The sequence below is a fragment of the Petromyzon marinus genome, chromosome 30 (genome assembly GCF_048934315.1).
Source record: "Petromyzon marinus isolate PM22_M1 ecotype Great Lakes invasive population chromosome 30, UKy_Petmar_22M1.pri1.0, whole genome shotgun sequence".
Lineage (NCBI taxonomy): Eukaryota > Metazoa > Chordata > Hyperoartia > Petromyzontiformes > Petromyzontidae > Petromyzon > Petromyzon marinus.
The window spans coordinates 6,074,460-6,100,483 of NC_133696.1; the positions used below are offsets into that span (position 1 = coordinate 6,074,460).

Below are 26,024 nucleotides of genomic sequence, written 5' to 3' on the forward strand. Positions count from 1 at the left end.
GTGGACATCAGATAGATTCATTGTTGTATTAAACGTCTTGTGTTGCAGATATCAGGATTTGAATATTGAGCTGATAATTAAATATATATTTTACCCGGATAATTTATTGAGACAGAACATTTCTTATGCAAGGGTGTCCAGTGAATTATACATATTTGATGCGCCGCCAATTTGTCCACGAATCCGGGCCCCCGCTTGAGCTGCTTGGCGCTCTGAGCTTTTGCCCGGCTTGCTTTACGCCCAGGGACGCCACTGGGAGTGAGGATTACATTCGAGGCTTGGCTCGTGCCGCCTGAAAGGGCTCGCTTGTCTGCTCAGGGACCTAAGTGGTGCTGACAGGTAGCCGTGGGGGCGGTGTGGGCGGTTTGGGGTCGGTGGGGGCCGGTGGGGGCCGGTGGGGAGGGAGGGAATTATGATGATGATGGTGGTGGGGGGGGGGAGGGTGAGGGATGCAAATGAGGCGAGACAGAGGCCTTTAAAAATTCACGGTGGTGGTGGCGGCAGCAGCAGCAGCTCGAGTGATGGATGGAAGGAGATTGGAAACACAGGAGGGAAAAAGGTAAAAAAGAAAGTACAGCCAATCGCGCCCCCACCCCTCCTCTCACTTACTTCTCTGGTTAACCCATTGGCCCTGTCCGGCATTACTGTGGGACACGCCAGTGACCTCTGCCTTCCATCAGAGGACACACGTAATCACAATCATGGCCTTCATTCATCCGGGACAGTACCTGCCGAGTGCCCAGTGCTATTCTGCCATCTCCAAGCCCACCTCGCAGCGGCTCACAACACTTAGAGCTCTGCATTAGACAGAATGAATACTCCGTTGCGACACCGTCACCTCCCACCTCGAGAAGCGTAAACACCTAAGCTCCGCACAAATTAGATTCAAGAATCCACTACTGTGCCACCATCTAGCGGTCACCTCGCGTGCTCAAGCCCAGGGTTGGTCTCCCATCCAAGCGCCAATTAACCAGGCTCAAAATCCGGCTTAGCTGCTTATCGAAATCGAGCACGAAAGCAGGGAAACCGGGGTGCAAAAATTGCCACGGGCTTTGCTTGTCCTTCCCCCGGCACCTCCGATTAGCGCGGTCGCACGCAGGCACGCACATTGAACCTCTTTGGCACCGCACGTCGCCAGGCGCGCCAATCGGAGGGCGGGCTACGTACGGTGCGAAATAAGTTCAAACACACACGCGCGGCGGGCCGAGCGAAGCGCGCGATCGGCGGTCGGCTCGCGCGCTTCTCAGCCGGCCCAGCGATCGCGGAGAGGGCCGCTGCCGCTCATCTCGCCGAGGAGCGACGGGATGGGGGGGGGGCGCGCGCCGGGGGAGTGGCCGCGTGCTCGTGGGGACGTCGAGGTGAAGCAGAGATGGAAATTGCTGCAGATTTGTTTTGTTGTTCTCGTTCCCATTAACGCGGAATCCCCCCTACGGGGCCGAGCCAACGGGAGCACGCGGTGCCGATTTGTTGACAACGGAGGAGGCGGCGGCGGTGGATGCGTGCGTGTCCGTAAATCAGCGTCGCTCCGACTCCCTGTAGCCCGTCGCCTTTTTGTGGGTTTTTAAATCCGGCAACGCCCCGATGAGCCGTCATGAGACCGTGCCACGACAAGAGGGCTCGCGCACAGAGTCGGGCGAAGCGGCGCGCGTGTGTGGCGCGGCGCTTCGCGAGCACCGCGCTGTGAACCCGGCGATCCGAGTTCTATTCCTGGCCACGGACAACATCAGCGGGCGAGCGATGTCCGAAACTGGCCCCGAGCGTCACCGCCACTGCCACCGCCGCCGCCGTGTCGCGACCCCGCACTGACCAGCGTGGTGAAGCATGGTCAAACAACCATCACAGCTGACACGGCATGGGTGGGGTTACCTTCAACCAACGGTGGATTGACAAAAGGGCTGCCTATTATTATTATTATTTAATCCCAATCGTTACTTGGGTTAAGAGAGACGACGGAAGGAGGAGGCCAGCAACAGAGAGCATTAATGACGGGGCAGAAGGTTTACTATTTAGCCTGGCTCACTCGGCGCAATACCGAGGGCAAGATCGGACGCAACACGCATCCCAACGAACGTGTGCAACCCTGCCCGGCACGCACGCCCTAGCAAAATCAGAGCGTCCCTTCTGTGTGCGCTTCTGCCCTCGTCCCGTCAGCAGCAATCACGTCGTCGTCCAATGTAAAATGTGGGTTTGCATTGTTGGCCTTTGGAAACGAACCTCCGGTTAGGCACGAAGGGCTCCCTACGGCTGGCCACGTGAGCTTACGTTAGACGCATACAAACGAACGCGCTCTCGCGGGGGAGAGCGGCTGCAAGCGACGGTGTTGGTTCAGGCGGCGGGAAATGCGCGTGAAGATTGGAGGTGATGGGTGCGGGTAGGGGGGTGAGAGGGGGGAAGGGTGAGGGGCGGTGTTGGGGGGTTGGGTAGGGGGGGGGTGGGGCACGCACGAACATGGCTGGCAGATGTCTCCGTGAGAAGGCAGACAACCCACTCCTGGTTTCACAGCTTCAGTGGCGACCAAGAAATCCATCGGTACCATTCGGAATATAATAATAATAATGGAAAAAACTAAATACATAACACAGCCGTCAACTTCGCAGTGGCACGGCCAACGTGATGCGAGTCAGCGAGAGCGCAACGTTTAAACAAACGCAAATGCTGATGGACGCGCAGTTTATAAAGCCTTTTAACACCTGAGGCTGGCCTCGATGACAGCTCGAGTTTGGAATTATTCAATAAAAATTGGATGGGACCGGTGATCGAGCATCGCGGGTGGGAGCTTGGCGACGCTGGCGAGTACGCAGCAGATTCCCCCCTAACCGTTCCCAAGCTGCTCACGTTTTGAGCTCCACGGCGGTAAGCCAGCCGGACAACACTGCGGTTAGGCCACCCGGTTAGGCAACCCGGTTAGGCCACCCGGTTAGGCCACCCGGTTAGGCCACCAACTTAGGCAACCCGTGCTAGACCCACGTTCGTTCGCGAGATCCATTCCCCATCGGCGGAGGGTCGACCTCAGCCCGGCATCCCTACTGCACGGTTCCGTAAAAATGTGGTACCTATTTGTGGGAAAGGCTCTGACCTAACCGCCTAGAGGTGTACGGGACGTGGCGTGTCGGGGTGCGAGAAAAAAAAAAACACTTTTCAGGGTTGCCGACAAGGCGGGAAGGACCCGGCTGAAGTTGGGCCCCGGAAGCAATGCGCATGTTGGGGCCGGGGCCCTCGGCTGTCCGCAGCTCACGGGCGACGTCCCGAGGGTGAGCGAGCGGGGCTAGCTCGCCAAGCGAGAGAGGGGCGACTACACGAGCAAGCGAACGAGCGAGGGGGCAGAGCCGAGCGAGCGACAGCGCTGCTCCCCGCGAGACTCGAGCCCTCTCCAGCACGATGAGACCGTCCCGGTGCAAAATCAGACCCCCCCCCTCCCCCCACTCACGAGACCTGCCCCCCCCCCCCCCCCCCCCGACGCCCCTCGCCCATCTCCTCCGCAGCGGCAGAGGATTAACTCCGCAGCTGAGGCCGTCAAGGATTTGTACAGAAATAGGCGGCCCCCCTCTGCCTGAAGCAGGTTAATAAATAAATAACGTGTGTGGGGGGGGGGGGAGGTGATGGCGCGGGAGGAAACCAAACAACCCCTCGGCGAGGAGGAAAGGCCATAAAGGGTTCAAATGTCAGCGTCGGGAAGAAAACGGCCAATAAACTCCACACTGGCTGTGGGAGAGAAATGAAGCGGGAGAGAGACCCCGACGTGCATTCGGGGCGCACGCCGCTCATCCCGGGGCGACAAGACGTGCTCATTCACGTGCGCAGGCCCTCTCCGAAAAGGAGACGAAAGAAAACAATAAAATGCCGGACATATTACAACAACGACGACGACGACGAACAAGAAACAGACGCGGAACTGTGCGGCGGGATTGAATAGAGTGCCAGCGTTATTAAAACTCCCCGTTGCGTGCGTTTGTGTGTGTGTGTTTTTTTTTATTATCCCTCAAAGCCACGCAAGAGTCTTCGGATGGCAAATTGGATTTTTTCAAAATATATATATAAAGTAATCTCCCTCTCTCCGCTCGCCGCGTCCCCCTTATAATCACCTAATGCTGCCAACGGTGGAGCGCCGCGGTTGAGAGCGGCGCCGCGGTGTGACCGGTGACCGAGCCGGCATGCCACCACGCGGAGCCGGCGACGCCATTCATTCTGGCACGACGATCATTCCCACCGAGACGTCACTCTTTGCCACCGCGTGCCACGTCACCGTACTCAGCCTCCAGCGGATTAAAACGAGCAAGACGAACGACGAAACCGAAGGCGTGAGGACGAATATAACGCGGGGAGAGGGGGGTGCTGGCATTGGTCCTGGTGCAAGGAATTAATTAATGGAGCCCCCCCCCCCATCCCAATTTCCCCCGCACCCCTGTTAGGGGGCCCCGGTGCAGTTGCACCGCCTGCACACTCGTTAGCTACTCCGACGACTGTATTCTTGGGACGGGAGGCGACGGAGCAGATGGCTCTCGATGGTTGGGTTCGAATGTTGGAACAAACGGACATTCCGTGACGATCTTGGCCGAGAGTTGGTGTTCATACACAAAGAGGGTATAAGGGTGCAGCCCTGCAAATATTGCTTCCTCATGCCAGTGTTGTCAGGAGGAGCTCTGGAGTGGCCCCTTGAGCGAGTGTTTTGGGCCTACTGCTCTTCCACATGGGCCAGACCATCAGGAGAGGATCGGGCACAAGAGCGGAACAAAACGTAAGGATCGGGCGATCGCTGTAAAATCGCAACGGTGAAGAAATTCCGTTTTTCCCGACTGTTCGCTTTGTTGTCGTCACGAACGTCATCATCACGATCATTGTCGCCATCATCGCGATCACGATCGCCGTCGCCATCATCGCGATCACGATCGTCGTCGCCATCATCGCGATCACGATCGCCATCATCGCGATCACGATCGCCGTCGCCATCATCGCGATCACGATCGTCGTCGCCATCATCGCGATCACGATCGCCGTTGCCATCATCGCGATCACGATCGCCGTCAACGAGACCGCGATCATCGCCGCTGCTCCGCCTCACCTCGTCACACGCGGCGCAGCGCGGCTTGAGCCGCTCGGCGTGGTGCCGCCCGCAGTAGAGCTTCCCGTCCACGAAGAAGTAGATGAGGTCGACGAGGAGCTCCCGGCACGCGGCGCACACGAAGCAGGCGGGGTGCCAGCACGGGGTGTGCCCCGCGCGCGACGCGAACACCGCCATCTCGCCTCCGCCGATGCCACCGCCGCACTGCGGAAGAGAGGGTGGCGGGGTGGGGCGGGGGGGGGATGGAGAACGGGCGCGGGGAGTGGAGGGGCACACGGAGGATTTGTTTGTTAGTACAGAGAACTGCTCTCGCTCGCTCGCTCGCTCCTCCCCCCGCGGTGACCGGTCAGGCACCAGCGTCGTCGCGCTCCTGTCGCCCGCCGCCGTGGTGTTCTCGCGGTTGCGCTTGGCGCGGTTCTCCGCCGCGTTTTCCGGGTTGTACCCGGGGCTGGGGGGTGGGCGGGGGGACAGGTGGTCAGTCGTAGGCAGAGGTAGACGAGAATGACGTCGAGCCTGGACTTGCAACAGGCAGGGCGGTCGGCAGCACGGGCTGTGGGGGGGGCAGCTCCATGGAGGCCGCGAGGTCCAACGGAGGAGAATGCGCGACCTCCCACCGAGCGGAGGTTGACGTGGCGGGGATCGACAGAGGGCCTTGGTTGCTGGAGCGGAGAGCGCGCACGGAGGGCAGTAGAGTGAGCTCAGAGGGGGAGAGGCAAAGGGTGCAGGGGAGTAGCGTGAGAGGAGGGGTGGGGGGCGAGTCCACGGAGGACGTAGATCTCTCTTCTCCGCCGCCGCCGCCGCCCCCCCGTCACGGCGCAGCGGAGTAGAACGTGGCAGCGCGTACGTTGCTGCCGAGTCAAACGGCGTTGGGAGGGACCCAGGTGGCGGAGGGGGAGACCGGTGGTGGTGAGTGGGGGGGGCAGAGGAAAACAACGCGGGGCCCCGGCAGGGCGCGTTTTGCGCCGCAAGCCAAAACACCGGCGGAAGTGGCGAGAGACGGGATTTTGTTTGCTCAGGGCTTGCGGGGGGGGGGCATACGAAGGATGCCCTCGTGTTTTCATTAAATATCTGGTTACACGTGGAGCGTCCCTCGCCGCCCAGGCTAATTTTCTCTCTTCCATCGGGGGGCCAGCTGTGCGCTGAAAACCGTTAACGAAATAATGAAAAGTAAATATATATATAAAGGTGGGTCGGACATGGGCCGGTCCCAGCGGCCTGGGTATGGGCTAAGATACTGATGTACTGATGGGGTTGGGGTTCTGCGGGGGTGATGGCCTCGCCCTGGTTTTTTTTAACAATAGCTGCTCGTGCACACAATAAAAAAGCCATCATGGTAAAAGTTAGTTTTTAACCTGATCCACCAACCCTTCTTCACGACTCTTCACAGCGCTCGATTACAGGCAGCCACACGCAGCAGCAGCAGCCGCGGTAATCACCGCTGGTCCAATCGAGCTCGGATATGAACAGCAGCCCCAAGTGCACAGGCTCAGAGTATCATAGCTTGCGCATGCAGGCAGGGCGCGTGCATAGCATCTCCCGTGCTTACATTTGCCTCCTTTCTTGTTTCATTATTTCCCTCAGATTATGTTTTTTTTTAAGCCGCCACCGCCAGGCAAGGCAGGTGCGTGCCAGAAACATGACATCGCCGTCATTCCAAGGCTCAGGGCAAAACATTTTAATATCTAGCGGCCGCCTCATAAGCACACGACATGCCCGGCCGGTAACGACGACTCGGACGCTGGCGGCTATTTGTTTGCCCCGGAGTCTTTCATTAACTCCGCCGTGGCGATTGGGGGCAAATTGCGGCGCATGGCATCGCAGTCGCGTAGTAAAGTCCACGCGGCCGCAAGTCGGGACATGGGGCCCTCAGAGGGGGGGTGGGGAGAGAATGGGGGGGGCGAGGGCAGGGGTGGGGTGAGGAGGCAACGAAGGCTTGGGGATGGACGTGACGTGTGAGCTTCTACTCCTCCAAGGGGGGGTGGGGGGGTCATGGGGCCGTTATCACTTTATATGTCACGCATTGTTGGCTCTCCTTGAAACGGATGGTGGCTCTGGGAGCACGCGCCGGGGCGGTGATGTCATCCGGCCGCCGCCGTCGCCCACAGCAGAATTGGCCCGTTAAGCGATGGCTTAAATCGCTCGTCCCGAATAGATGTCCTGGTGGCCGGCACGCTGGCCGGTTAGCCGCCGTAGCGAGGGGGTACGGCGGGTGTGGTGTGCCGCACCGGTGCGCGTTCAATGTTTGCCGGGTAACTCTCTCCCCGGGGCTGCTCGGAGCTCGTGGTGGAGGTTCCGCGTTTACCATGTGGGGGTCTGGTGTCACCCAAGGACGATTAATGTCAGCAGAAATAACATGCAATGGAGTGCTTCGGTAATCTGGTTTAAATCATTTTGTATATATTTTTTTGTTATTCATGACGGGTGCCCATTCCAAGTCAATTTTGTTCACGTAATTTGCCGTTATCCTCCTTTTGGTAATTTTAATCCTGTCTAAAAGGTACGGGCCCTCTTAAGTTCTTAACGCTTGGCTGGTTATGTAGGACCCGGCTAATCCCTGGGCCAACTCTGGGCCAACTCAGCGGGGGATCTGGGTGTGGGGGGGGGTGACATGGGGGCGGGGGAGTGGTGGTGGTGGGGGGGAGTGGGATGGGAAACGTCACAAAGGCAATGGGGGGAAAGGTGACGCCGCAACTTCGGGGGAGGCAAAATAAGCTTCACTTTAACACTGGGGGCTGGGCTGTACTTTACCCCATTCACAGCATTGGTTCATTTAAAAAAAAATAAGAATAGGTTTTACCCTTTCTGGCAATAAAGCAGGAGGTGTTACGATGTTCAAACGCCAAATAGAAACTCTTGCAAGGAATCAAGTACTGCATTAACCACACACAGCGCTTGTGGTGGACATGCAAACAAACATGGCTCTGATAATAATAATAGACTTGCATCGTCTTGGAAACAGATTGGCCTACACCAGAGACGGCAGCGTTCTTCATGGCCTCGTCTCACCACCGGTGTCAGACCAGAGAACGCCAAAAGGCGAACGGGACATAGGCAATGTCGCACGTGTCAGCGCATTTAAAGCTCGGGGGGGCGAGCACTCTTTGATGCTGGCAACAACAACAACAAAAGTGTCCCGTGATAGACAATTTTTTTTTTGGTGAGCCTTGGGATTCGTCACGTGCGACGATACGTTTCGGAGAGCGAACGCGGGACGACGGATCAGAATGTGACGCCGACAAACAGGGCAGCGCCGTCACTTCCCAAGTTCCTCCGCCCGCCGCTGCTGCCACGACACCCTTGGCTGGCCGATCGGGCCGATGGATGTCGTCGCCACCGGTGCCGTTGTAAAAACGGGGCACACGGTTTGTGTATGCCGCTCAATGCTTTAAAAGAGAGACGTTCAAATAAACTTGCGTTCAGAGTGTTTGGCTGCGATAAAAAAAAATCTATTGCACGCGATAAGTCACTTCGTTGAATTTTCGTTTGCGATGGTCCAGGTCGCTTCTGAAAAAGAGCTACGTAGCTCGGCGCGGCCTTACCTGCTCAAATGAAAAGTAGTTTAATAGTTTAGATTCCTTCGTGGAATTACCCAAGGGCACCGTCTGCTGCCCTGAGTGAACGACCAAAAAAACCCCGAGAGAGATCGCTCGTCAACGACGCGAGCTCAACCCTTCGGCACGTCCTGAAGGACCCGGCAAAAAAACCCCAGTGCCAGCGAGCGAAGGAATATCATCATAATATTGGAAGTATAAGACACCCTGGAATGTAATATGTGCCCCCAATCTTGTGCCCGGAGTCAATAAAGTTGTACAGATTTGGTCACACGCAGACACCTACCGGATTGAAAGATGCACCGCCAACTTTTGTACGACTGGATTCGAAAGGAATGCCGCTGGACTAACATAATGAACACCTCATTCGAGACCCAAACATCACAACCACCTGACTTTGATATTCCTCCTCCTCAAATACATTGGTGTAATCATTAACCAAATCAGAACATCAGCAGGCCAATGCGCACATGAAAATGCAAAATTAAATACAGGCCACGGCAGTGCGATTGTAGCAATGAAAATCGCGCGGCCTGGACACGTTACCTGCTCACACGTGGCGCCCAGGGCTGTGATGGGGAAGGTCTTGACGGTTCCCCGGCCGAGCGCCTCGCGCTTGCGCTGAGCGCTGAACTGCTTCAGCTCCTTCTTCTCCTCCTCGCCCAGAGAGCTGCAGTACCGCACCTGCGCCGCCGTCGCCACCGCCGTTTAACGTCGACAACACCGAAAAGGAATGCTCCACCACGATCGGCAGCACTGCCGTCGCAGCCGTCGCAGCCGTCAACAAGACCATCGATGGGCACCATCAACAATGCCACCGCCACCACCATTACGTCCATCAGTGACACCATCAACAACACCAAAATCGATAACTACGACACCACCGACAATAAACTACCAATTACAACCTCACGACGACTAGCTATGTACGATGCGACAGAAGTTCAACATCAACATCCAAAGCACAAACCACCAAAATTCACGCACCAAATACGGGCAGACGTGGCATCTCAGTCAGACCCTCTGCACAGACGGATTCAAGGATCCAGCTATGAACCGCCATTTGCTGTCACTCCACAACCCTGACGTTGATGTCACTTAAATACACGCCTGCCCTAATTTCACCGCATTACAAACCAATTAAATAACGCACGTCCCCCATTATGGGGGAAAATCCTCAGGTGGCACTTAGAAAACTCAATTACACCGCGGGCGATTTGTATAAGGGGGCCACAGGGGCCGCTTAAAACCACGCCCAGCCCAGCGGATATGAGCAAGAGGCATCCACCACCCACACGCAAGGGCAAGCTGTCCCCGTGTGGCCTACACAGGCTGCAAGAGGCATCCACCACAAGCTGTCCCCGTGTGGCCTACACAGGCTGCAAGAGGCATCCACCACAAGCTGCCCCTGTGAGGCCTACACAGGCTGCAAGAGGCATCCACCACAAGCTGCCCCTGTGAGGCCTACACAGGCTGCAAGAGGCATCCACCACAAGCTGTCCCTGTGAGGCCTACACAGGCTGCAAGAGGCATCCACCACAAGCTGCCCCTGTGAGGCCTACACAGGCTGCAAGAGGCATCCACCACAAGCTGTCCCCGTGTGGCCTACACAGGCTGCAAGAGGCATCCACCACAAGCTGTCCCCGTGTGGCCTACACAGGCTGCAAGAGGCATCCACCACAAGCTGTCCCCGTGAGGCCTATACAGGCTGCAAGAGGCATCCACCCACAAGCTGTCCCCGTGAGGCCTACACAGGCTGCAAGAGGCATCCACCACAAGCTGCCCCTGTGAGGCCTACACAGGCTGCAAGAGGCATCCACCACAAGCTGCCCCTGTGAGGCCTACACAGGCTGCAAGAGGCATCCACCACAAGCTGCCCCTGTGAGGCCTACACAGGCTGCAAGAGGCATCCACCACAAGCTGTCCCCGTGAGGCCTACACAGGCTGCAAGAGGCATCCACCACAAGCTGTCCCCGTGAGGCCTACACAGGCTGCAAGAGGCATCCACCCACAAGCTGTCCCCGTGAGGCCTACACAGGCTGCTGGGGCAAAGTGCCATTCACCTGCACCTATTATGTGGAGGTGGTGTGGCAAAGCATCACGCCCGGGTCACCTTTGTCTCCCCAGCGGAGATGTTTACACATCGGAAGGTCGGCTACGATTACGTACGATTGACACGGTTAGTCACACTCAGTGCGAACGAAGTTCAACATACATGCCAATAAGGTGCGTATTCGAGACCAAGTCGACCGGTTCAGATGATCGCCACCGCTGTTGGTCAAAGCGCAGTAACCACTGGATCCCCCGCATCTACCACATGTGTGCACGCGCACACACCACACATACATACGCACGGACGCACACACATATACACACCAAAGACAAAGAACCCCTGTATAACCTTAACAGACTGTAGGGGCAAGTGCTGTTAGCGAGTAGCACCTATGAAGGCCGGAACGGTACACGAGGGGGTGGGTGGCCAGCACCACGCCCGACCGCCTTTGTCTCCTCAGTGGCGATGTTTACACACCACACCAGGTACTCATTTGAGGCCGAGTTGACGTAGGGGAGGCCCAGGACCAGTTCAGATAATCGTCACTGGTGTTGGCCATGAGCTGGAATCGAACCCAAGTCGCCGGGTTCATAGCGCAGCGCGCTAACCGCTACACTACAGCTCCCCATATACACACCACCCACACACACGCAAACATACGCATGCACACACACCACCAACGCAGGCACGTGGTGTCATGCGGCCTGGCAATCGGCCGGATTGCAGATCTCCCACCCGCATGAAGTGACACACCCTTCGTGCGAGGCATCTGGCTTAGTCATCATCATCATCATCAGCAGCTCAGAAATGTACTTTCGCTGAAGAAAAATCATTTGGCTAAGACTGCAGGAATGGCATTCCACGTTCAAATTGGGGGTTCCAGACTGACTGTGTTAGTTCGTTCCATCGCTGAGGATGCTTAGGGTGGTTGGTGGTGGCAGTGGGGGATAGGAGCGGTGATGGTGGTTGTGGTGTGGTGTGGTGGTTGTGGATAGTGGTGGTTGGTGTGGTCGATTCTGTTGGGTCGGGCTGATCGTGAACTGCACTGGGCCACTGGCGCATCAGCCCATCTTGTGAATCGGGGACCTTTATCGAAGGCATTTAGAAATGTAGTGGATGTTCTGGTCTTGAAGGCAAGTTGCAATGTAATCGGTACAACTCAGAATCAATGCACGCATATTTGACATCCCTTATTTATAACCCGGTAAGTGCCCGGTGAGATCAGAAGTCTTTCTTATTCTAAGGGAAACGTGGATAAAACAATGACCCATTACAAATGTGCACGAACATCCACACTCGGCCGCGACCAGTGAAGGAACAGCGACCCAGTAAGTTTTAAATCCGCTGTTCACAGGTGGCAATCGTAACCTGCACCAGGGTCCCATGCCAACCGTGCTACACCGGGAAAGCCTCACGGAGCCCCATGCCTCTTTTTCAGGAGGCTCCTGCCAAGATTTCGCAGTAAGGGGGGCGATAATAATCACTACGTACAATCACATTTGTGTGACGTGCGGCGTCACGTTTAAAATTTGCCAAACATGTGGAACCCCCGTCGCAGGCACGCGGCCGCCAGCCCCCTAGCCAACGGCATCGCGGGACCTTTTGAAACCTCCGCTCGCGAAGCGGGCGGGCCGCGTACGATTATGACTACGGTCGATACGCACGCCGCAGCATTGATCAGGGCGGCCGCTCGAATTCGAACCGAGCCGCAGACCTCTGCAACGCCGCCGGGCCACGTCTCCGGCATGGCACGAACACGCGAGCGTGTGTGCGGTGCCGCGGGCGGCATCGCGCTCCCCCCCCCCCCGACTCCCGACTCCCGGGGGGGTCCTCACCTCGTTGTCGTGGGGCGGCAGCTGGTACAGCAGTTGCTTGATGCGGTACTTCTCTCCAAGGCTGTTCACGTACGGCACGCGATCCTCCGGCAGGCAGCAGAAATACCGGTGGACCTGCGACGGCCATCGTCGTTGCGGAAACAGGGAAGGGTTGTTTAGTTTTAATATTTATATTTTTTTCTGTTAGACGCAGCCAAACGAACAAGTTGGCGTGGGAGCAGATTCCAGGGGTGGATTCTAGTAGCCGTGTATATCCGCACAAGTTAGTTCGCTCAGGGCTTTGCGACAAAGCACAGCGTTATTCCGATACATTTATATGCATACAAAGGGCTTAATATCTCACTGAATATTCTCCGGGTCTCTGGTAGACTGGAGTAGGAACGTGGCTAGTGGTCACAGCTATAGGTGACAAGCGTGGCGGACGTGGTGTGCCGCGCGTGGAAATTTTTTGCCGAGTCAGGACACCTGGCTGAAATGAAGCTTTGTATATGACCCGCGTGGTGAAGTATGGTCACCCCCCCCTCCCCATTACCGCCATGGAGTTGGGAAGCCTTCATCCATTGGTGGAACGAGATGGGCGGAGCATATTTATTTATTTATTTCTTCTATATAAACTATATATTGAAATCACCAGAGGGACCTTAAAGGTTGTTTCTCAGAGGGGAGAAACATAATAGGCCGAAGTTCAACGCATACCATTAAAGCATTGTTAATTTTAAAGAGCTGGCTAAGTGTACATATTGGGGCGGCTTAAAGAAAAAAAAAATTCCCCCCCCCCCAAAGATTCCAACTAATGCACAGCGCGTGCCGAATATAAATTACCTGCAACGTCTACACAGGGCGCACGCTCACAGCTCAAGTCAATAACACATTTACATCGTCTCCGGTTATTTTCGTGGCTATAAGTCACATGGCTTGTAAGAGCAGCAGCAGCAGCAGCAGCCATCCGGCCAGCCGGCGGAAGACGGTGGCGATATATTTTTTTCCCCAAACGCAAGCGTGCAACGTTTACAATGCGCACCTGCGCACTGCTTACCGCTATCGACAGGCAGACGATAACAACGTTCATCAGCAAACAGAGACAAAGATCCCCACGTACAGCCTGTAACAGACTGTTTGGGGCAAGTGCTGTTAGCGAGCACCTATGAAGGCCGGCACGGCGCACGAGGGGGTGGGTTGCCAGCATCACGCGGGGCCGTCTTTGTCTCCCCGGTGGCGATGTTTACAGACCGCACCACGTACTCATTTCAGCTTGAGTCGACCTAGGGGAGGCCCAGGACCGGTTTAGATAATCGTCACTGGTGTTGGCTGTGAGCCGGGTTTGTGGCACAGTTCGCTAACCACTATGCCACTATACAGACTGTCGAAGCGAGTGTTGTTAGCGATGACCTATTAAGGGTAGGCACGGCGCATGAGGGGGGCACGAGGGGGGGGGGGCGGTGTGGCCAGAACCACATCTCCCCGGTGCTGATGTTGTACACACTGAAACATAGGTGGTCATTTAAGGCCGAGTCGACCTATTGGAGGCCCCGGACCGGTGCTGATAATTGTTATTTGTCGTTTGGCCATGAGCGGGAATCGAACTGGGATCGCCCGGCTCGTAGCGCATCGTGCTAACCGCTGCACCACCGCTCCTCCCACCTCGGTGCTCACGCACGCACGCACGCTCGCACGCACGCACGGAGTCACGTCCGCGAGTCACATCAACAGCGCACAGCAGCACGAACCCATACACGCCCCACATTTGAACACAGGAACGCATTAAGAAACACACAGAGGGGAGCCGCTGTTTAAATTTGTTGTTTGTGTTGACGCAACGCCAGCAGGCTCCCGAATGCCAAGGGCAACATCCCCAGGCACCGCAGTGCGATCCGTTCAAGGTGGTGTTTGCTTTAAAGCGCGAGACGCCTTTTCTGAACCGACAGAGCGGACGAGGAGGTTTTTAAAACACGCGCGGGCGCGCGAGCGTGGGCGGGCGGGCGGGCGACACTCGCGAGGGCGCTCGGTGTGACGCTTGGGAGGCCGGTCTGATGCGCGGCGAACGCACACGGATGGCACGTAGCCTCGGTAGCGATCCTTCGACGGGGCAGTCGCGACCCAAAGCTGCGGTCCGATTCGAGGATGGATGCATTATTTTGTCTCGCGTTTGCCGTCTCGCTCGTGCCGTCTCTCACCGTCGTTATTTCTGGTCTCGTTTCTCTCGGTCAGCAATATACGTGCGACATTAGCATATTTTTTTGCATGACATTTGCATGAAGTGCAAACGCATTTTGGGGCACCAGTCGCCGCTGAACTTTGTGACATTAGCCGCAGACGTCACTGCGCGTATTATTACGCCTCGAGTGATGTGCGGTGGTGTCTGCCCTGCGCTTATGAAAACATCGATTCCTTGTCGCGTGATTTCACGAGTGTCCTGCAATCTACAATGCCAACGACTCGATGCATCATTGCACCCTTGGTCACTCCTTGTATGTCTTACAAATCCGTAATAAAATCTCCACTGGAAGCAGAAGCCGTTTGATTGGATCTCAGCGGTAGCTCTGGGGTGTCCGCTTCTGTGAGCCGTGCTTCAGGCGAAGGGTTGCAATGCTCTGTTAGAGATCCGAACGAATTCTTCGTCCCGTGGCACGATGCCGATGGACGGAAATGATAAAAAAATGAGACAAAAATCTCCACTGGAAACATTAGTCACAATTTCAGCTTTTAAAAATTAGTTTGCAATAAGTTTGCGAGGTTTCTGTTTCACGTCTGTATCTGCTCTCGTAACCCACCCAGGTCTCCCCTGAAAGAGAGAATCTGTGCGCTCTCAACGGGCTCTTACCTGGTTTTTAAATAGCGGCTGTTGGAGTGAGAGACATTCGCAATCCTGTTCACCAGCAACAGCGACGAAGGGCATGAGTTTAATGTGCGCCAGACTTATGTAAGGAGGCTTGCTTAGCAGAGACCCGCCGTGGATTTATTTCCCGACTTAGCCACGTCTGCTCTCCCCCCTCCCGCCACCGCCACCAAGTGCCCACCTTCAAAAATTGTGTGTTTTGTTAAACTCTCCAGCCTTGTGTTTTCACAGCCCTGTGCGCGCGTTCCCCCGCCCCCCCCCCCCCACGTATTGGCGAGCACCGTTTGATGTGCTAGAACCGCTGCCGGCTTGTGAGGGCTTTCCTCCGCTTGCAGAGAGAGACGTGGAAACCCGTCGGAGCAGGGTGTTCGGCGATAACGCGTAAAGGCGCGGCCCCTTCCACCGCTGGCGGAAGGGGCCGCCACTTCGAGGGAGCTCTGGAGAGCCCCTTGCATTGGGGACTTTTGGCCTTCTCTTTCACGGCGGCCAGACGTCTTGGAAGGAGTGGGAGTAACCCACAACGTTGCACCCACCGAGCGCGAAGCCGCCCATCGGCAAACCGTGGGTAAATAATCGAGGCTTTTTTTTTTAAACTTTATTTTAACGTCACTTTTTTTTTCCTTTTCCCCCCCACGGGAAAATTCCAAGCGCCGTGCACTTCTCTTCGTTACGTGGCGAAGGTGACCAACGAAATCCCCGTATCAAAATGTGAAAATGCATCCAGTTAAAATAATCTCGTTTTGTTTTTACGTTTCTCTCTCTCGTCATTAATTCTCCAGCCTCTTTCTCTCTCTCTCTCTCCTCAGCTTCTCTTTCCTGCCTTCTTTAGATTCATTTTCTCACACCAGACATGGCGATCCCTCGTATCCTGGTTCCGTGTTTCTCTAAAATCTAAAATAATTATTCCATTTGCGTAAAAGCTCGGCCGGTGTCCACCGCCAGATTTTTCTAAACAAGCATTTCTGTGAAATACTTTCATGCCACATAAATTATGGCGTTTAGGTATAAGATGAAAATGAAATGTTTATTTCACAAGAGCAGCAAAACTTTATCATTACTATGTTTTAATAATGGAAACCCCCTCCCCCCCAACAAGATTGACTGCATTCGAATGAAATAGCTGGAAAACGATACGGTTATAAACAACGCAAATTCGCAGTGCATCTTCACAAGAATATCAAACTTGCTGTGCTAAGTTCCAGAAATTAACCCCATTAATTGGTTACAGGGGGGCTTGATAAGCGGGTAAACGCTTGCGTGAAAGTTTTTTGCCCGCTTATGAAACAACCACAAACACCGCGTAAGTACTTAAAAACACGCGCACATACAAGTTATGTGACTTCTCTGTAAAGAGAGGCAACGCATTACATTACACAACAGGGGGCGGAGTGGTGGTGCATCGGTGACGAGCGATGCCTGAACAGGTCCTGCGGTGAAATATGGTCAAACAACCCGCTGACGACGATCGACAGACAAATGGCTATAATTTACGATTCATTATGAATGGGATTTTAAGTAAAATAAATTACAAATAAAAACTTTTGGGACTGCACTGGCGATGGCGTGCAGGCAAAACAAAAAAAAAGGACTAAAATCCACGTGCACGCATGGATCCCGTCGCGCTTTCCAATCCAATGTGCGTCTGTCCTCGACATTATTTAGTGAGCGATACACGGGGGTCTGATGGGGTAGCAGTCCAGGCAAATAGCATTGGCATGGTTGCATAACGTCCTATTCGTTTGTCTCTTTCACGTTTTCTGGCGACCCGTCCGATCAATTTTTTTGCCAATTTTACGAACACAACTTTATATTAAAATTTCTGTTCATATTGGATCATGGTGATGAGAGTTACGTTACAAGCGGACAGACAGAACCATGGCATGAACGCTTCCAACCTTGGTTGGAAAGCGTTAAAGAATCGCTCGCCAAGCCTCTACTGTAAAATTAAAAAAAATGAATCGGTGAACGGTCGCATTCCTTGCCGCAACTTCACCCGATGCCCACCGTTCCAACCGGTGACGAACGGCTGCGGTCGTGGCCGGCATAGTTCGGCATGTTCGCCGGGCCAGCCGGACGGCCGTAGACTGCGGCGCAATGACGATAACCAACAATATTAATAATAAATATTAAAAAGGAAACGGCGGGCTTGGGGTCTGCGTCGCTCGCGGGCGTACTGACCACATTAGGGCCGGCGCGCGTTGTCATAACACAACGGCGAGGCTTGTCGAACCTCACCGCGCCCCGACGGAGCAAAGCCAGACGTTTAACCCCCCCCCCCTTTGATGCTAAACCTCCAGCGATCGAGAGCCTTGCGCAGGCTACAAATGCCACGGCTGCCTCTTGACTTTTTTTTCTTCCTCCCAGCACAGCGAACCACCCTCCCCCCACCCGCCCGTCCGCCCGCCCACCCCATCAGCCCCCAACTATTCCCCCCCACCAACCCCAACAACCACGATACTTTCCACCAACTACTAAGAAAAATATTGTGAGAAACCCGACTGCTTCTTCTTCCTCGTGGGCCAGCTGCCCGGCAACGCTTGTACGATTATCGCCGCGGTTGGCGAGATTCAGACGGGTGGACGGCTTCAGGAGTGGCCCGAGAAAAGGTTTACAACAAAACAACAAAGTGAAAGGTGCAGCCCTGTAATGTCTTGTTCACGTCCCTGTTGGTGAAAGGGCCTCCGTCAGCCAGAGCTCCAGAGAGCCACTCTGTAGAGGGCCGGCCAGTTTTCTTGGAAGTTTACCCACACTTTACCCTACCACAACGTGACCTACCTACCCATCAACTAAACTGAGGTGTACACATTATTTAAACTTTTTAAAATTTTATTTTACCAGGTAAGGCCCACTGAGCTATATAGCTCTTTTTCAGAACGGACCTAGCCACAAATGAAGTGGCTTGTCATATGGAAATTTATAGCAGCCAAATACTCTAAACGGATGATTATAAATGTGTGGAGGGAAAAACCATAAGACCCGGAGAAAAATCCACGCGACCACGGGGATAACATACAAACTCCGAATATACACCAGGCGTCAGAGTCAGGATCGAGCGCACGACCTCCTGTGTACTAGGCGAGGTAGTTAACATCTCGCCACCGTGGCGCCCACGCGTTTGTGGAGGCTGGACTCTTATCCACCGGTATTGAAGCCAGCTTGTAAAGTCCAAGTGGGGGTCAGGGCAGTAAAAGCAACAACAACAACAAAAACCACAGAAAAACGAAAGTAGCGTTTAAGCTCTGTGCTCATTACCTTGTTGGAAAAGACCTTAAAGCTGTCCCCCCCCCCCCCCTTAAGCCCTCTGTCTAATTGAAACCAGGGCAGAGGCTATTATATGGGTTTCTCTCCCCCTCGCTCCGCATCTCGGCTGTGCCTACTAATAGGATTTGATGGCTTTTAGTGGCGACTCTGTCATGTTCTCCTAGAAACACCCCCCACAACCCCCCGCTCCACAACCCCCAAAAAGCCCCCTTATGCCGCCATCCTCTCCGCCATCCTCTCCGCCACTCCTACCGCTTATCCTCATTAGTTCCATTCTGCCACTCTCAGCCCCTGTCCGCCATGCCTCTCCAACACAACACGCAAAACTCCCGGTTTCCCCAGGAACAGCCGCTGGGCCACTGCCCTCCCCCATCCACACGTCTGTCCACTATCACCCAACCGAGTGGCGGAGGATCGCGCGAACCTGCGCTTGGTGCACGGTCTTGCATGAGCGGAAGCCGCGGTTTAAAGATGTTGACTCCCTCGCCTGGTATACAGGAGGGTTGTGGTTCGATCCCGACCCCGATGCCTGCTTTATATTTGGAGTTTGCACGTTCTCCCCGTGGTCGCGTGGATTTTTCTCCAGGCCCTCCGGTTTTTCCCTCCCCATTTAGAATAAAAATTGCTCAAAGAGTATTTGGCCGCACGGTGATAAGCCACTTTGTTGAGCTATTATTTGTGGCCAGGTCGCCGCTGAAAAAGAGCCACATAGCTCAGTGAGCCTTACTTGGTAAAATAAAATATAGGTTAGTTTTAGCTTAGGAGAGGGTGGCCGCTGCGGAGAAGGGCGATTCGTGGATCGTGAGCTGATCCCCACGCGCAAGACGGACGAATGGTCCGACCCAGCAACGCTTCCCGTCCTCAACAATTTAGCGTCGCTGCACAGCTGGACAACCGCGGCAGCCAAGGAGGACGCCACTCGCGCAGGAGGAACGGGAGGAGGACTGCCAACGAAATCCTAGGGGTCCTCCCATACTTGCCCACATGTGTTGTTTCATCTGGAAGTCAGCTCATGCGCCCAGACTGAAAACCAAGACTCTTGACCTCTATCTTGCTCGGCGATCAGCGTGTCTGCAGTGCCAGAAGGCTTTGCCCCAATTCCGATCGCCCTACCTCTGGGTCAATTCATGTCAAGCCGGGGGGCCCTGGCGTTTTCGACGGGTGAAAAACAGCATCATTATATTCAGGTGGGCCCCCAAAGTGTATCCATATGCCTTGCCGCGGCAAAACAAATGCTATTAGGCTGATGCATTGCGGAAGAACTTTAAACAAATTCCTTTTCGGAGGAGGGGTAAGGAAAAAAAAAAGAACCCTCGTTCGGGCAAAAGGAGCTGGAATCTATTTTGGTTGCGAGGTCACATGAGTTTGATACGTGATGAATTGCCGATTTAATGGCCTGGAGTCAGGAGCGAGGATTGTGCGGAGGACCCATCGAGGTTGCAAATGAGCTCTCCCTCCCTCCCGTCCGCCCCTGCCTCTTTCTCTCTCCCGGCGTTTACATTTTTGTGAAATGAGCTTCCCTCCATAACCTCTAATTATTCCTGCAGCCCGAGGCAAACCTGTGCCACTTTCTCGCCATAAAACAAGGAACTCCAGTTTCCCAGAAACGCAGAATGCAAACTTGTACAGAGCACGTTGCTTCGCGTTGCTGACACGAGACCAACCCATTTACATTATCATTCCAACACACACACACACACACCCCATACGTGCGCGCACAGACGCACACTACATCTAGATATTCCAACGAGCGAAAACTTACAAGACCACACGAGGAAATCGCGTGCAAAAAAATGAATCTTGTATTCTTGTCGTTTTGGTAATTTTTTGCGAGAAACAAACATTGCACCGTGACCCGGCGACCTGACTTTAATTTATGGCCACGGCTAACATCAGTGGCGAGCGGCCCTGGGCTCCCAACTTCACGAACCTGCACTGACCAGCCGTCGTGAAGTAAAGGTTAAAGCAACACCAACGACTTGATACCATACAATTTAACAGCAACAACCTTTTTCGCACGCAAAAAATAAAAAAACACACATTACACATCAGAGAGGAGCACGGCGGTTGGGTGTGGATATACGTTACAGCCTGACCCCAGCAAGCAGTGACCTTTCCGTGAACCACGGCTAATTTTGAGGCTGGTGACCCAATCCTGAGCTGCCATCATCCAACCCAACCCAACCCAGCTGTCTGCTCACCGTCAAAGGCTCTCGCCTTCACTGTCAGGCCCTATTAGAGGCGATAAGAGGTTCCTCTCTCTCTCTCTCCCCGCCTTTTAACTTTGTTCCCTCTCCTGTCGCTGCTGTTGTTGTTGGTGGCAGTGTTTTTATGGGTTGGGGTAGGGGGCATCTGATAGGGAGCGAGAGGAGGACGGAGCAAGAGCAGGAGGAGCAGCGCACGTAACACGCGGCTACAGAAAGGGGGGCAGAGGGCGAGATGGTTGGAGGGTTGGCAGAACGGATGGGGCGACCGACCGGCAGTGGCTGATAAGGCGGAAAGCTTTATCTCCAAAATTGCCCTGAACCAATCGAGTCGCCACGCTCTGCCCCTTTTATTTTTCTGTAAACTCCCAATTAAGCCGCCTTCAAGAAATGAGAAAGAACAGGCCCGGAATCTTTTCTTCATCGCTGATAAGGCGCAACTATCGTTACCCAAGACATCGCTTGCTTTTGTTGTACTAATCAGATTTTAAAAAGCGGTTGGGAGGGGACAAGGGGAGGAGAGTGTCGAATTTTTTTATGACTTTATGACCGACCATCCACTTTTTAACCAAACTGTCTGCTGTTTTTTTGTTGCTTAAACAACTGCCGCTGGGTAAAATTGGTCTGGAGAGCCAAAAGGTTGATGGACTAAAATAAATGTGTATGCGTGTTCTGGTCTACCAATCTGAAGTCACTGGTGTTAAAGCTACCGCTGCTTTTTTCATACGTATCTTCACGTATGTGTGAAAAACGTTTGCTGCTGTTGATAATTGAGCTTAAGGGCTGGAGGGGAGGCGAGGGGCGGTTCCCACTCCGAGAAGAGGCAGCATGAGGAGGAAGAGTGCGAGAGATTAGGACGGCATTGGAGAGCTAATGTTTGGCTTGCTGGCTTTAGCTGAACCCTTATCTGCGGATTATGGATCAGTGTCGCCATCCACGCAGCAACTAAGACGTAATCCATGCCTCATTGGGTAAGGCGCTATGCACGTATGCACGTGCGTATTTAGGCATGATGTCCAACGTTTCACTCCACATGCTATGGGAGCTTCTACGATTCAGTCTTTGTAGAAGCTCCCAGAACGTGTTTGCGAAAGGTCTTGACATGGTGCCGAACAGGGAGACTTCGTTACTCATGAGAGCCATAGTGACGTGGAATTTCCACCACTATCCCAGGAATACCTTTTGCAATCCTTGAGCCCGCTAGGGTTTGGGAGTTTCGCAAATCTCGGGTGTGACCCTACCAACCAGCGGCGTCCCAAAGCGCCGGACTGCGCAGGCGTGTGCCAACGCGCCCGGCCGCGTCCGGACTCGTTGGCTGTCCCTGGGACCCTTCGTTGGCTGTCTCTGGGACCCTTCGTTGGCTGTCCCTGGGACCCCTCGTTGGCTGTCCCCTGGGACCCCTCGTTGGCTGTCCCCTGGGACCCCTCGTTGGCTGTCCCCTGGGACCCCTCTTTGGCTGTCCCTGGGACCCCTCTTTGGCTGTCCCTGGGACCCCTCTTTGGCTGTCCCTGGGACCCCTCTTTGGCTGTCCCTGGGACCCCTCTTTGGCTGTCCCTGGGACCCCTCTTTGGCTGTCCCTGGGACCCCTCTTTGGCTGTCCCTGGGACCCCTCTTTGGCTGTCCCTGGGACCCCTCTTTGGCTGTCCCTGGGACCCCTCTTTGGTTGTCCCTGGGACCCCTCTTTGGCTGTCCCTGAGACCCCTCTTTGGCTGTCCCTAGGACTCCCTCTTTGGCTGTCGCTGGGACCCTTCGTTGGCTGTCCCTGGGACTCCTCTTTGGCTGTCCCTGGGACCCCTCTTTGGCTGTCGCTGGGACCCCTCGTTGGCTGTCCCTGGGACCCCTCTTTGGCTGTCCCTGGGACCCCTCGTTGGCTGTCCCTGGACCCCTCGTTGGCTGTCCCTGGGACCCCTCGTTGGCTGTCCCTGGGACTCCTCTGGGGAATCGAGTTGGGTCGAGGTTAATCGCCATGGACCCGAGGCTATTTGCAAATGGCCGTGTCACCGTTTACCGATTTCAATTGTGCGCTGCGCCCGCAGGCATGCATGGCATACAGGTGACCACACGCACACACCAAAAAGGTAGAGGTACAGCCTCACAATTAATTTCTTGCTCACGTCACCCCGGGACTGAAGGCCCTACCCGAGAGGGAGCAGTAAAAAGTCTCCCGCCCCCCACCCTCTACTCTTCCACATTGGCCAGAAGACGTGCAAGTACCCACACTTTACCCCACCATTCAGAACCGCTGGGTGGGACAGAGGTGGAGGTGAAACTGATAAACTTGCCCCATGGGTTCAACTGCCGCGCCGGAAGATCTAATCGAACTGGCGACCTCTGTCTTGCAAGTCGAGTGCGTGTTGTCCGTTAAACCACGGCAGCCAATCCACCTCCCCCCCCCCCACACCACCACCACCCCCTCAATCTCCGGGTACAAAAGTCTATTTGCGAATGAAAGTACGAGTCCTATAAAATAATTTAAAACGGGGTTAACTTTCTGGGTTTTGACGCTGCTTACATCGTGCGCGGGCGGGCGGGCGGGCGGTCACGAGAGAGCTTTCGTGTCAAAATCATCTCCGTCTCCAGCAAACCCCCCCCCACCCCTCCCAAAAACAAACGTGCAATGACCGCAGACTTTGGTGCCTTTGGAAGAAGACGAGAAAAAAATCCCCACGACGACAACGACGAATCTGGGGCATTTCACAGCCGCACTTCAAACGCAGAGCGGTGGCGGTGGCTCCTGACGGCGCCAGCTGCAAGCCAAAGTCGCGCCGTGGGGAAAGAGTTGCGCGCGACCGAATTTTGCACCGCACTGTACATCCGAGGGGGGGGGGGGGCAGCAATTTTTTGGGTCACGTGAGCTTCCTGCTGTCGTTAGCCGTGAAGGTTACGTGGGCCACCGGTAAAGCGACGCTCGTTTAGTTTCCCCCCCCCCCCCCCCCCCCCCCGCTTCTGTCGCCGCTCGCCAAGGACTCAGATAGTAGCAAGCGCTCGGCAGCTTGGTCAACAGCAACTGCGTGGCGGCCTTCAGGAGGGGCGGGGGGGCGGGGGGCATGCGACAGGAGGGCGACGTCTTGGGCAAAGACCATTCGTCGTCATTCATAGCACAATGCACAGAGAGACCACAGAGATAGAGTGGGTAATAAGGGTTGGACTGCACTGAACACACCCATGGGGCCTTATGGAGAATCAAGTTTAAGAATTTTTCCTCATGCGGGAGAGAAAGAGAGTAAGGCGACGACGATGCATGGCCTTTTTGGCACTCCACTTCTGGACGTGCTAGGCCTGATCCATGCAGTGTGGGTCTAGCGGGTCAGTTCATGAAGCCGCAAGAGGAATGGACGTGGGAGCAGAGAAGTGCAGCACAACAATGGAGTTGTGACTGCCGATGAAGTCGCCCAACGTGATAAAACAAAAATATATATATTTTTTGGTATTTATTTTGAACAATTTGTCGTAAGAAGTAATTCGCCCTTTGTCAATGCGCTGCTGGATGAGGGCTTCCCCAAGCCGCGCAGGTCCTGCATGCTATTTGACCATGCTTCACGGCACCGGCCAATAAAACTTGGTACAAAAAAAGTAGCATCAAGCATGATATTGGCCATGGCCTGAAATAAAGCTTGGCTCGCTGGCTTCACAGCACAGTGAGCCAACCGCTGCGCCGCCACTCCAAAATGACAGAGCGGTAAGTCCCAAATGCCGTTGGCGGCGGAGATGGTAGCAGCTGCGTGGCCGCGCGGCCATTGGAATCGTCCCGGCGGCGTTTGCGAGCGCCGGCAAGGGGTTCGGGCACGTGCGACGCCGGGAGGGGGGGGGTTGGAGGGCCGCGACGGGGAGACGACTGGTGGATTCGGGGTACAGCGGCGGCAGCGGTCGGCCCCCGTTTACGCTCGTCAAGAGACAGGTTTACGGCTACGCGGATTATTACCGATCGCCGAAGCGTCCAGCTTGCGTTCGTCAAAGCCAACGGAAGCGCGCCATAAATATAACGCTCGCTCCCAAGAGCCAGCAAAAAAACCTAAAACTTGGGAAGAAACTATCAGGCAACGACGGGGGGGGGGGGGGGGTGGGTGGGGGGGGGGGGGCTTTCCTCCCTCGTTATCTTCCCGTCGCCAACTGTGAAGTGGATGAAGAAACTTCCTAATTCGGAGCTCTTGCCGTAGCGAGCGGTGCACCAACCTGTGTCGGAGGAGGGTCGCCGGAAGATGACGTCACAGAACTACACCGCCTCTCAAGTGACTTCAGGAGACCACCCCCCCCCCCTCTTTAAATAAAATGCTCGATGCACATCTCTTAGATGCCATAAGAGGTGCGTTCACCGCTAGGAAAGCCTCACCGATCACGAAATACTCTTTTCAGGAGCATCCTGCCAAGTTTTCACCATAAAACATTATCCCGATTCAGTAATTTGCAGGTAATATTTCAACATTGGGACATTCAGCCAATCCCAGTTATGCGATTTTTTTTTTTTGCTCGGCTTCGGGAGGAAACTGGAGATCCCCGGAGGAATCCCACGCATAACAAGAGAAGAACACCGCGAACCCCACGTGGAAAGGTGAACCGAGCCGGGAAAGGAACCCAAGAAGCCCTTGGTCGCTGCGAGGCACGAATGTTACCGCTGCACCACGCAAGCCAGGCTGGACAGTGGCGAGAACGCGACAATGAAGGGCGGCCGCGGAAGGAGGAAGCTACCTGCTCGGGCTTGAGTCCTGGCGGGACCCATGTGTACTCCTCGAGGGCGCAGCCAGAGTCGTCGTCGGAGATGGAGTTGCGTTGCATCTCGTACGCGAGCTTGCCCACCGCCTTCTCCATCGTCGCGCCCGCAGCGTCGCCGCCCTCCTCGACGGCCACCTCCCTACGCGGGCGAGAGCGGGCGCATGCGGGGGCTTAGCTCCGACGGTCGCATGCGAGCTTGGCACGCCGGCCGCGCGCGGGCTTATGCAAGGGGGCGGCGGTGAACCCGCGGGGCCCCCTGGGCCGCGCAGGCGAGGAGGGGCCCCCGCAGCTTCATCTCGCACGGACCCTGTGGCCACGTGTGACCTACCACTCTTGGGACAGCCCGCAAAACGACACTTATCCATCACTGCGTGCGCGCTTTACAGCTGCGGTTAAAATCGGGTGCTGCAGGGGTGGCATAAACGATCGGGGTGCGTGCGTGCGTGCGTGCGTTGTCTGCCATGCCAGCCGAGTCACCCTTGACAAAGAGCTGCTTAGATAAACGGGCTTCATTC

The 26,024-nt window shown here is 55.2% G+C and overlaps 1 protein-coding gene across 5 annotated transcripts in view; it reads right to left on the reverse strand.

Moving 5' to 3' along the window:
- The window catches only part of LOC116947514 (prickle-like protein 2), a 223,020-nt gene that overhangs the window by 9,542 nt on the left and 187,454 nt on the right, over positions 1-26,024 (reverse strand). For all 5 annotated transcript variants that reach the window (XM_032963344.2, XM_076070659.1, XM_032963343.2 and 2 more), the window contains 4 exons: positions 25,486-25,648; positions 12,499-12,612; positions 9,157-9,294; positions 5,060-5,263 (listed from right to left, as the gene is read on the reverse strand). In XM_032963344.2, the coding sequence (XP_032819235.2) occupies positions 5,060-5,263; positions 9,157-9,294; positions 12,499-12,612; positions 25,486-25,648 (619 nt within the window). The remainder of the gene's footprint in view (positions 1-5,059; positions 5,264-9,156; positions 9,295-12,498; positions 12,613-25,485; positions 25,649-26,024) is intronic.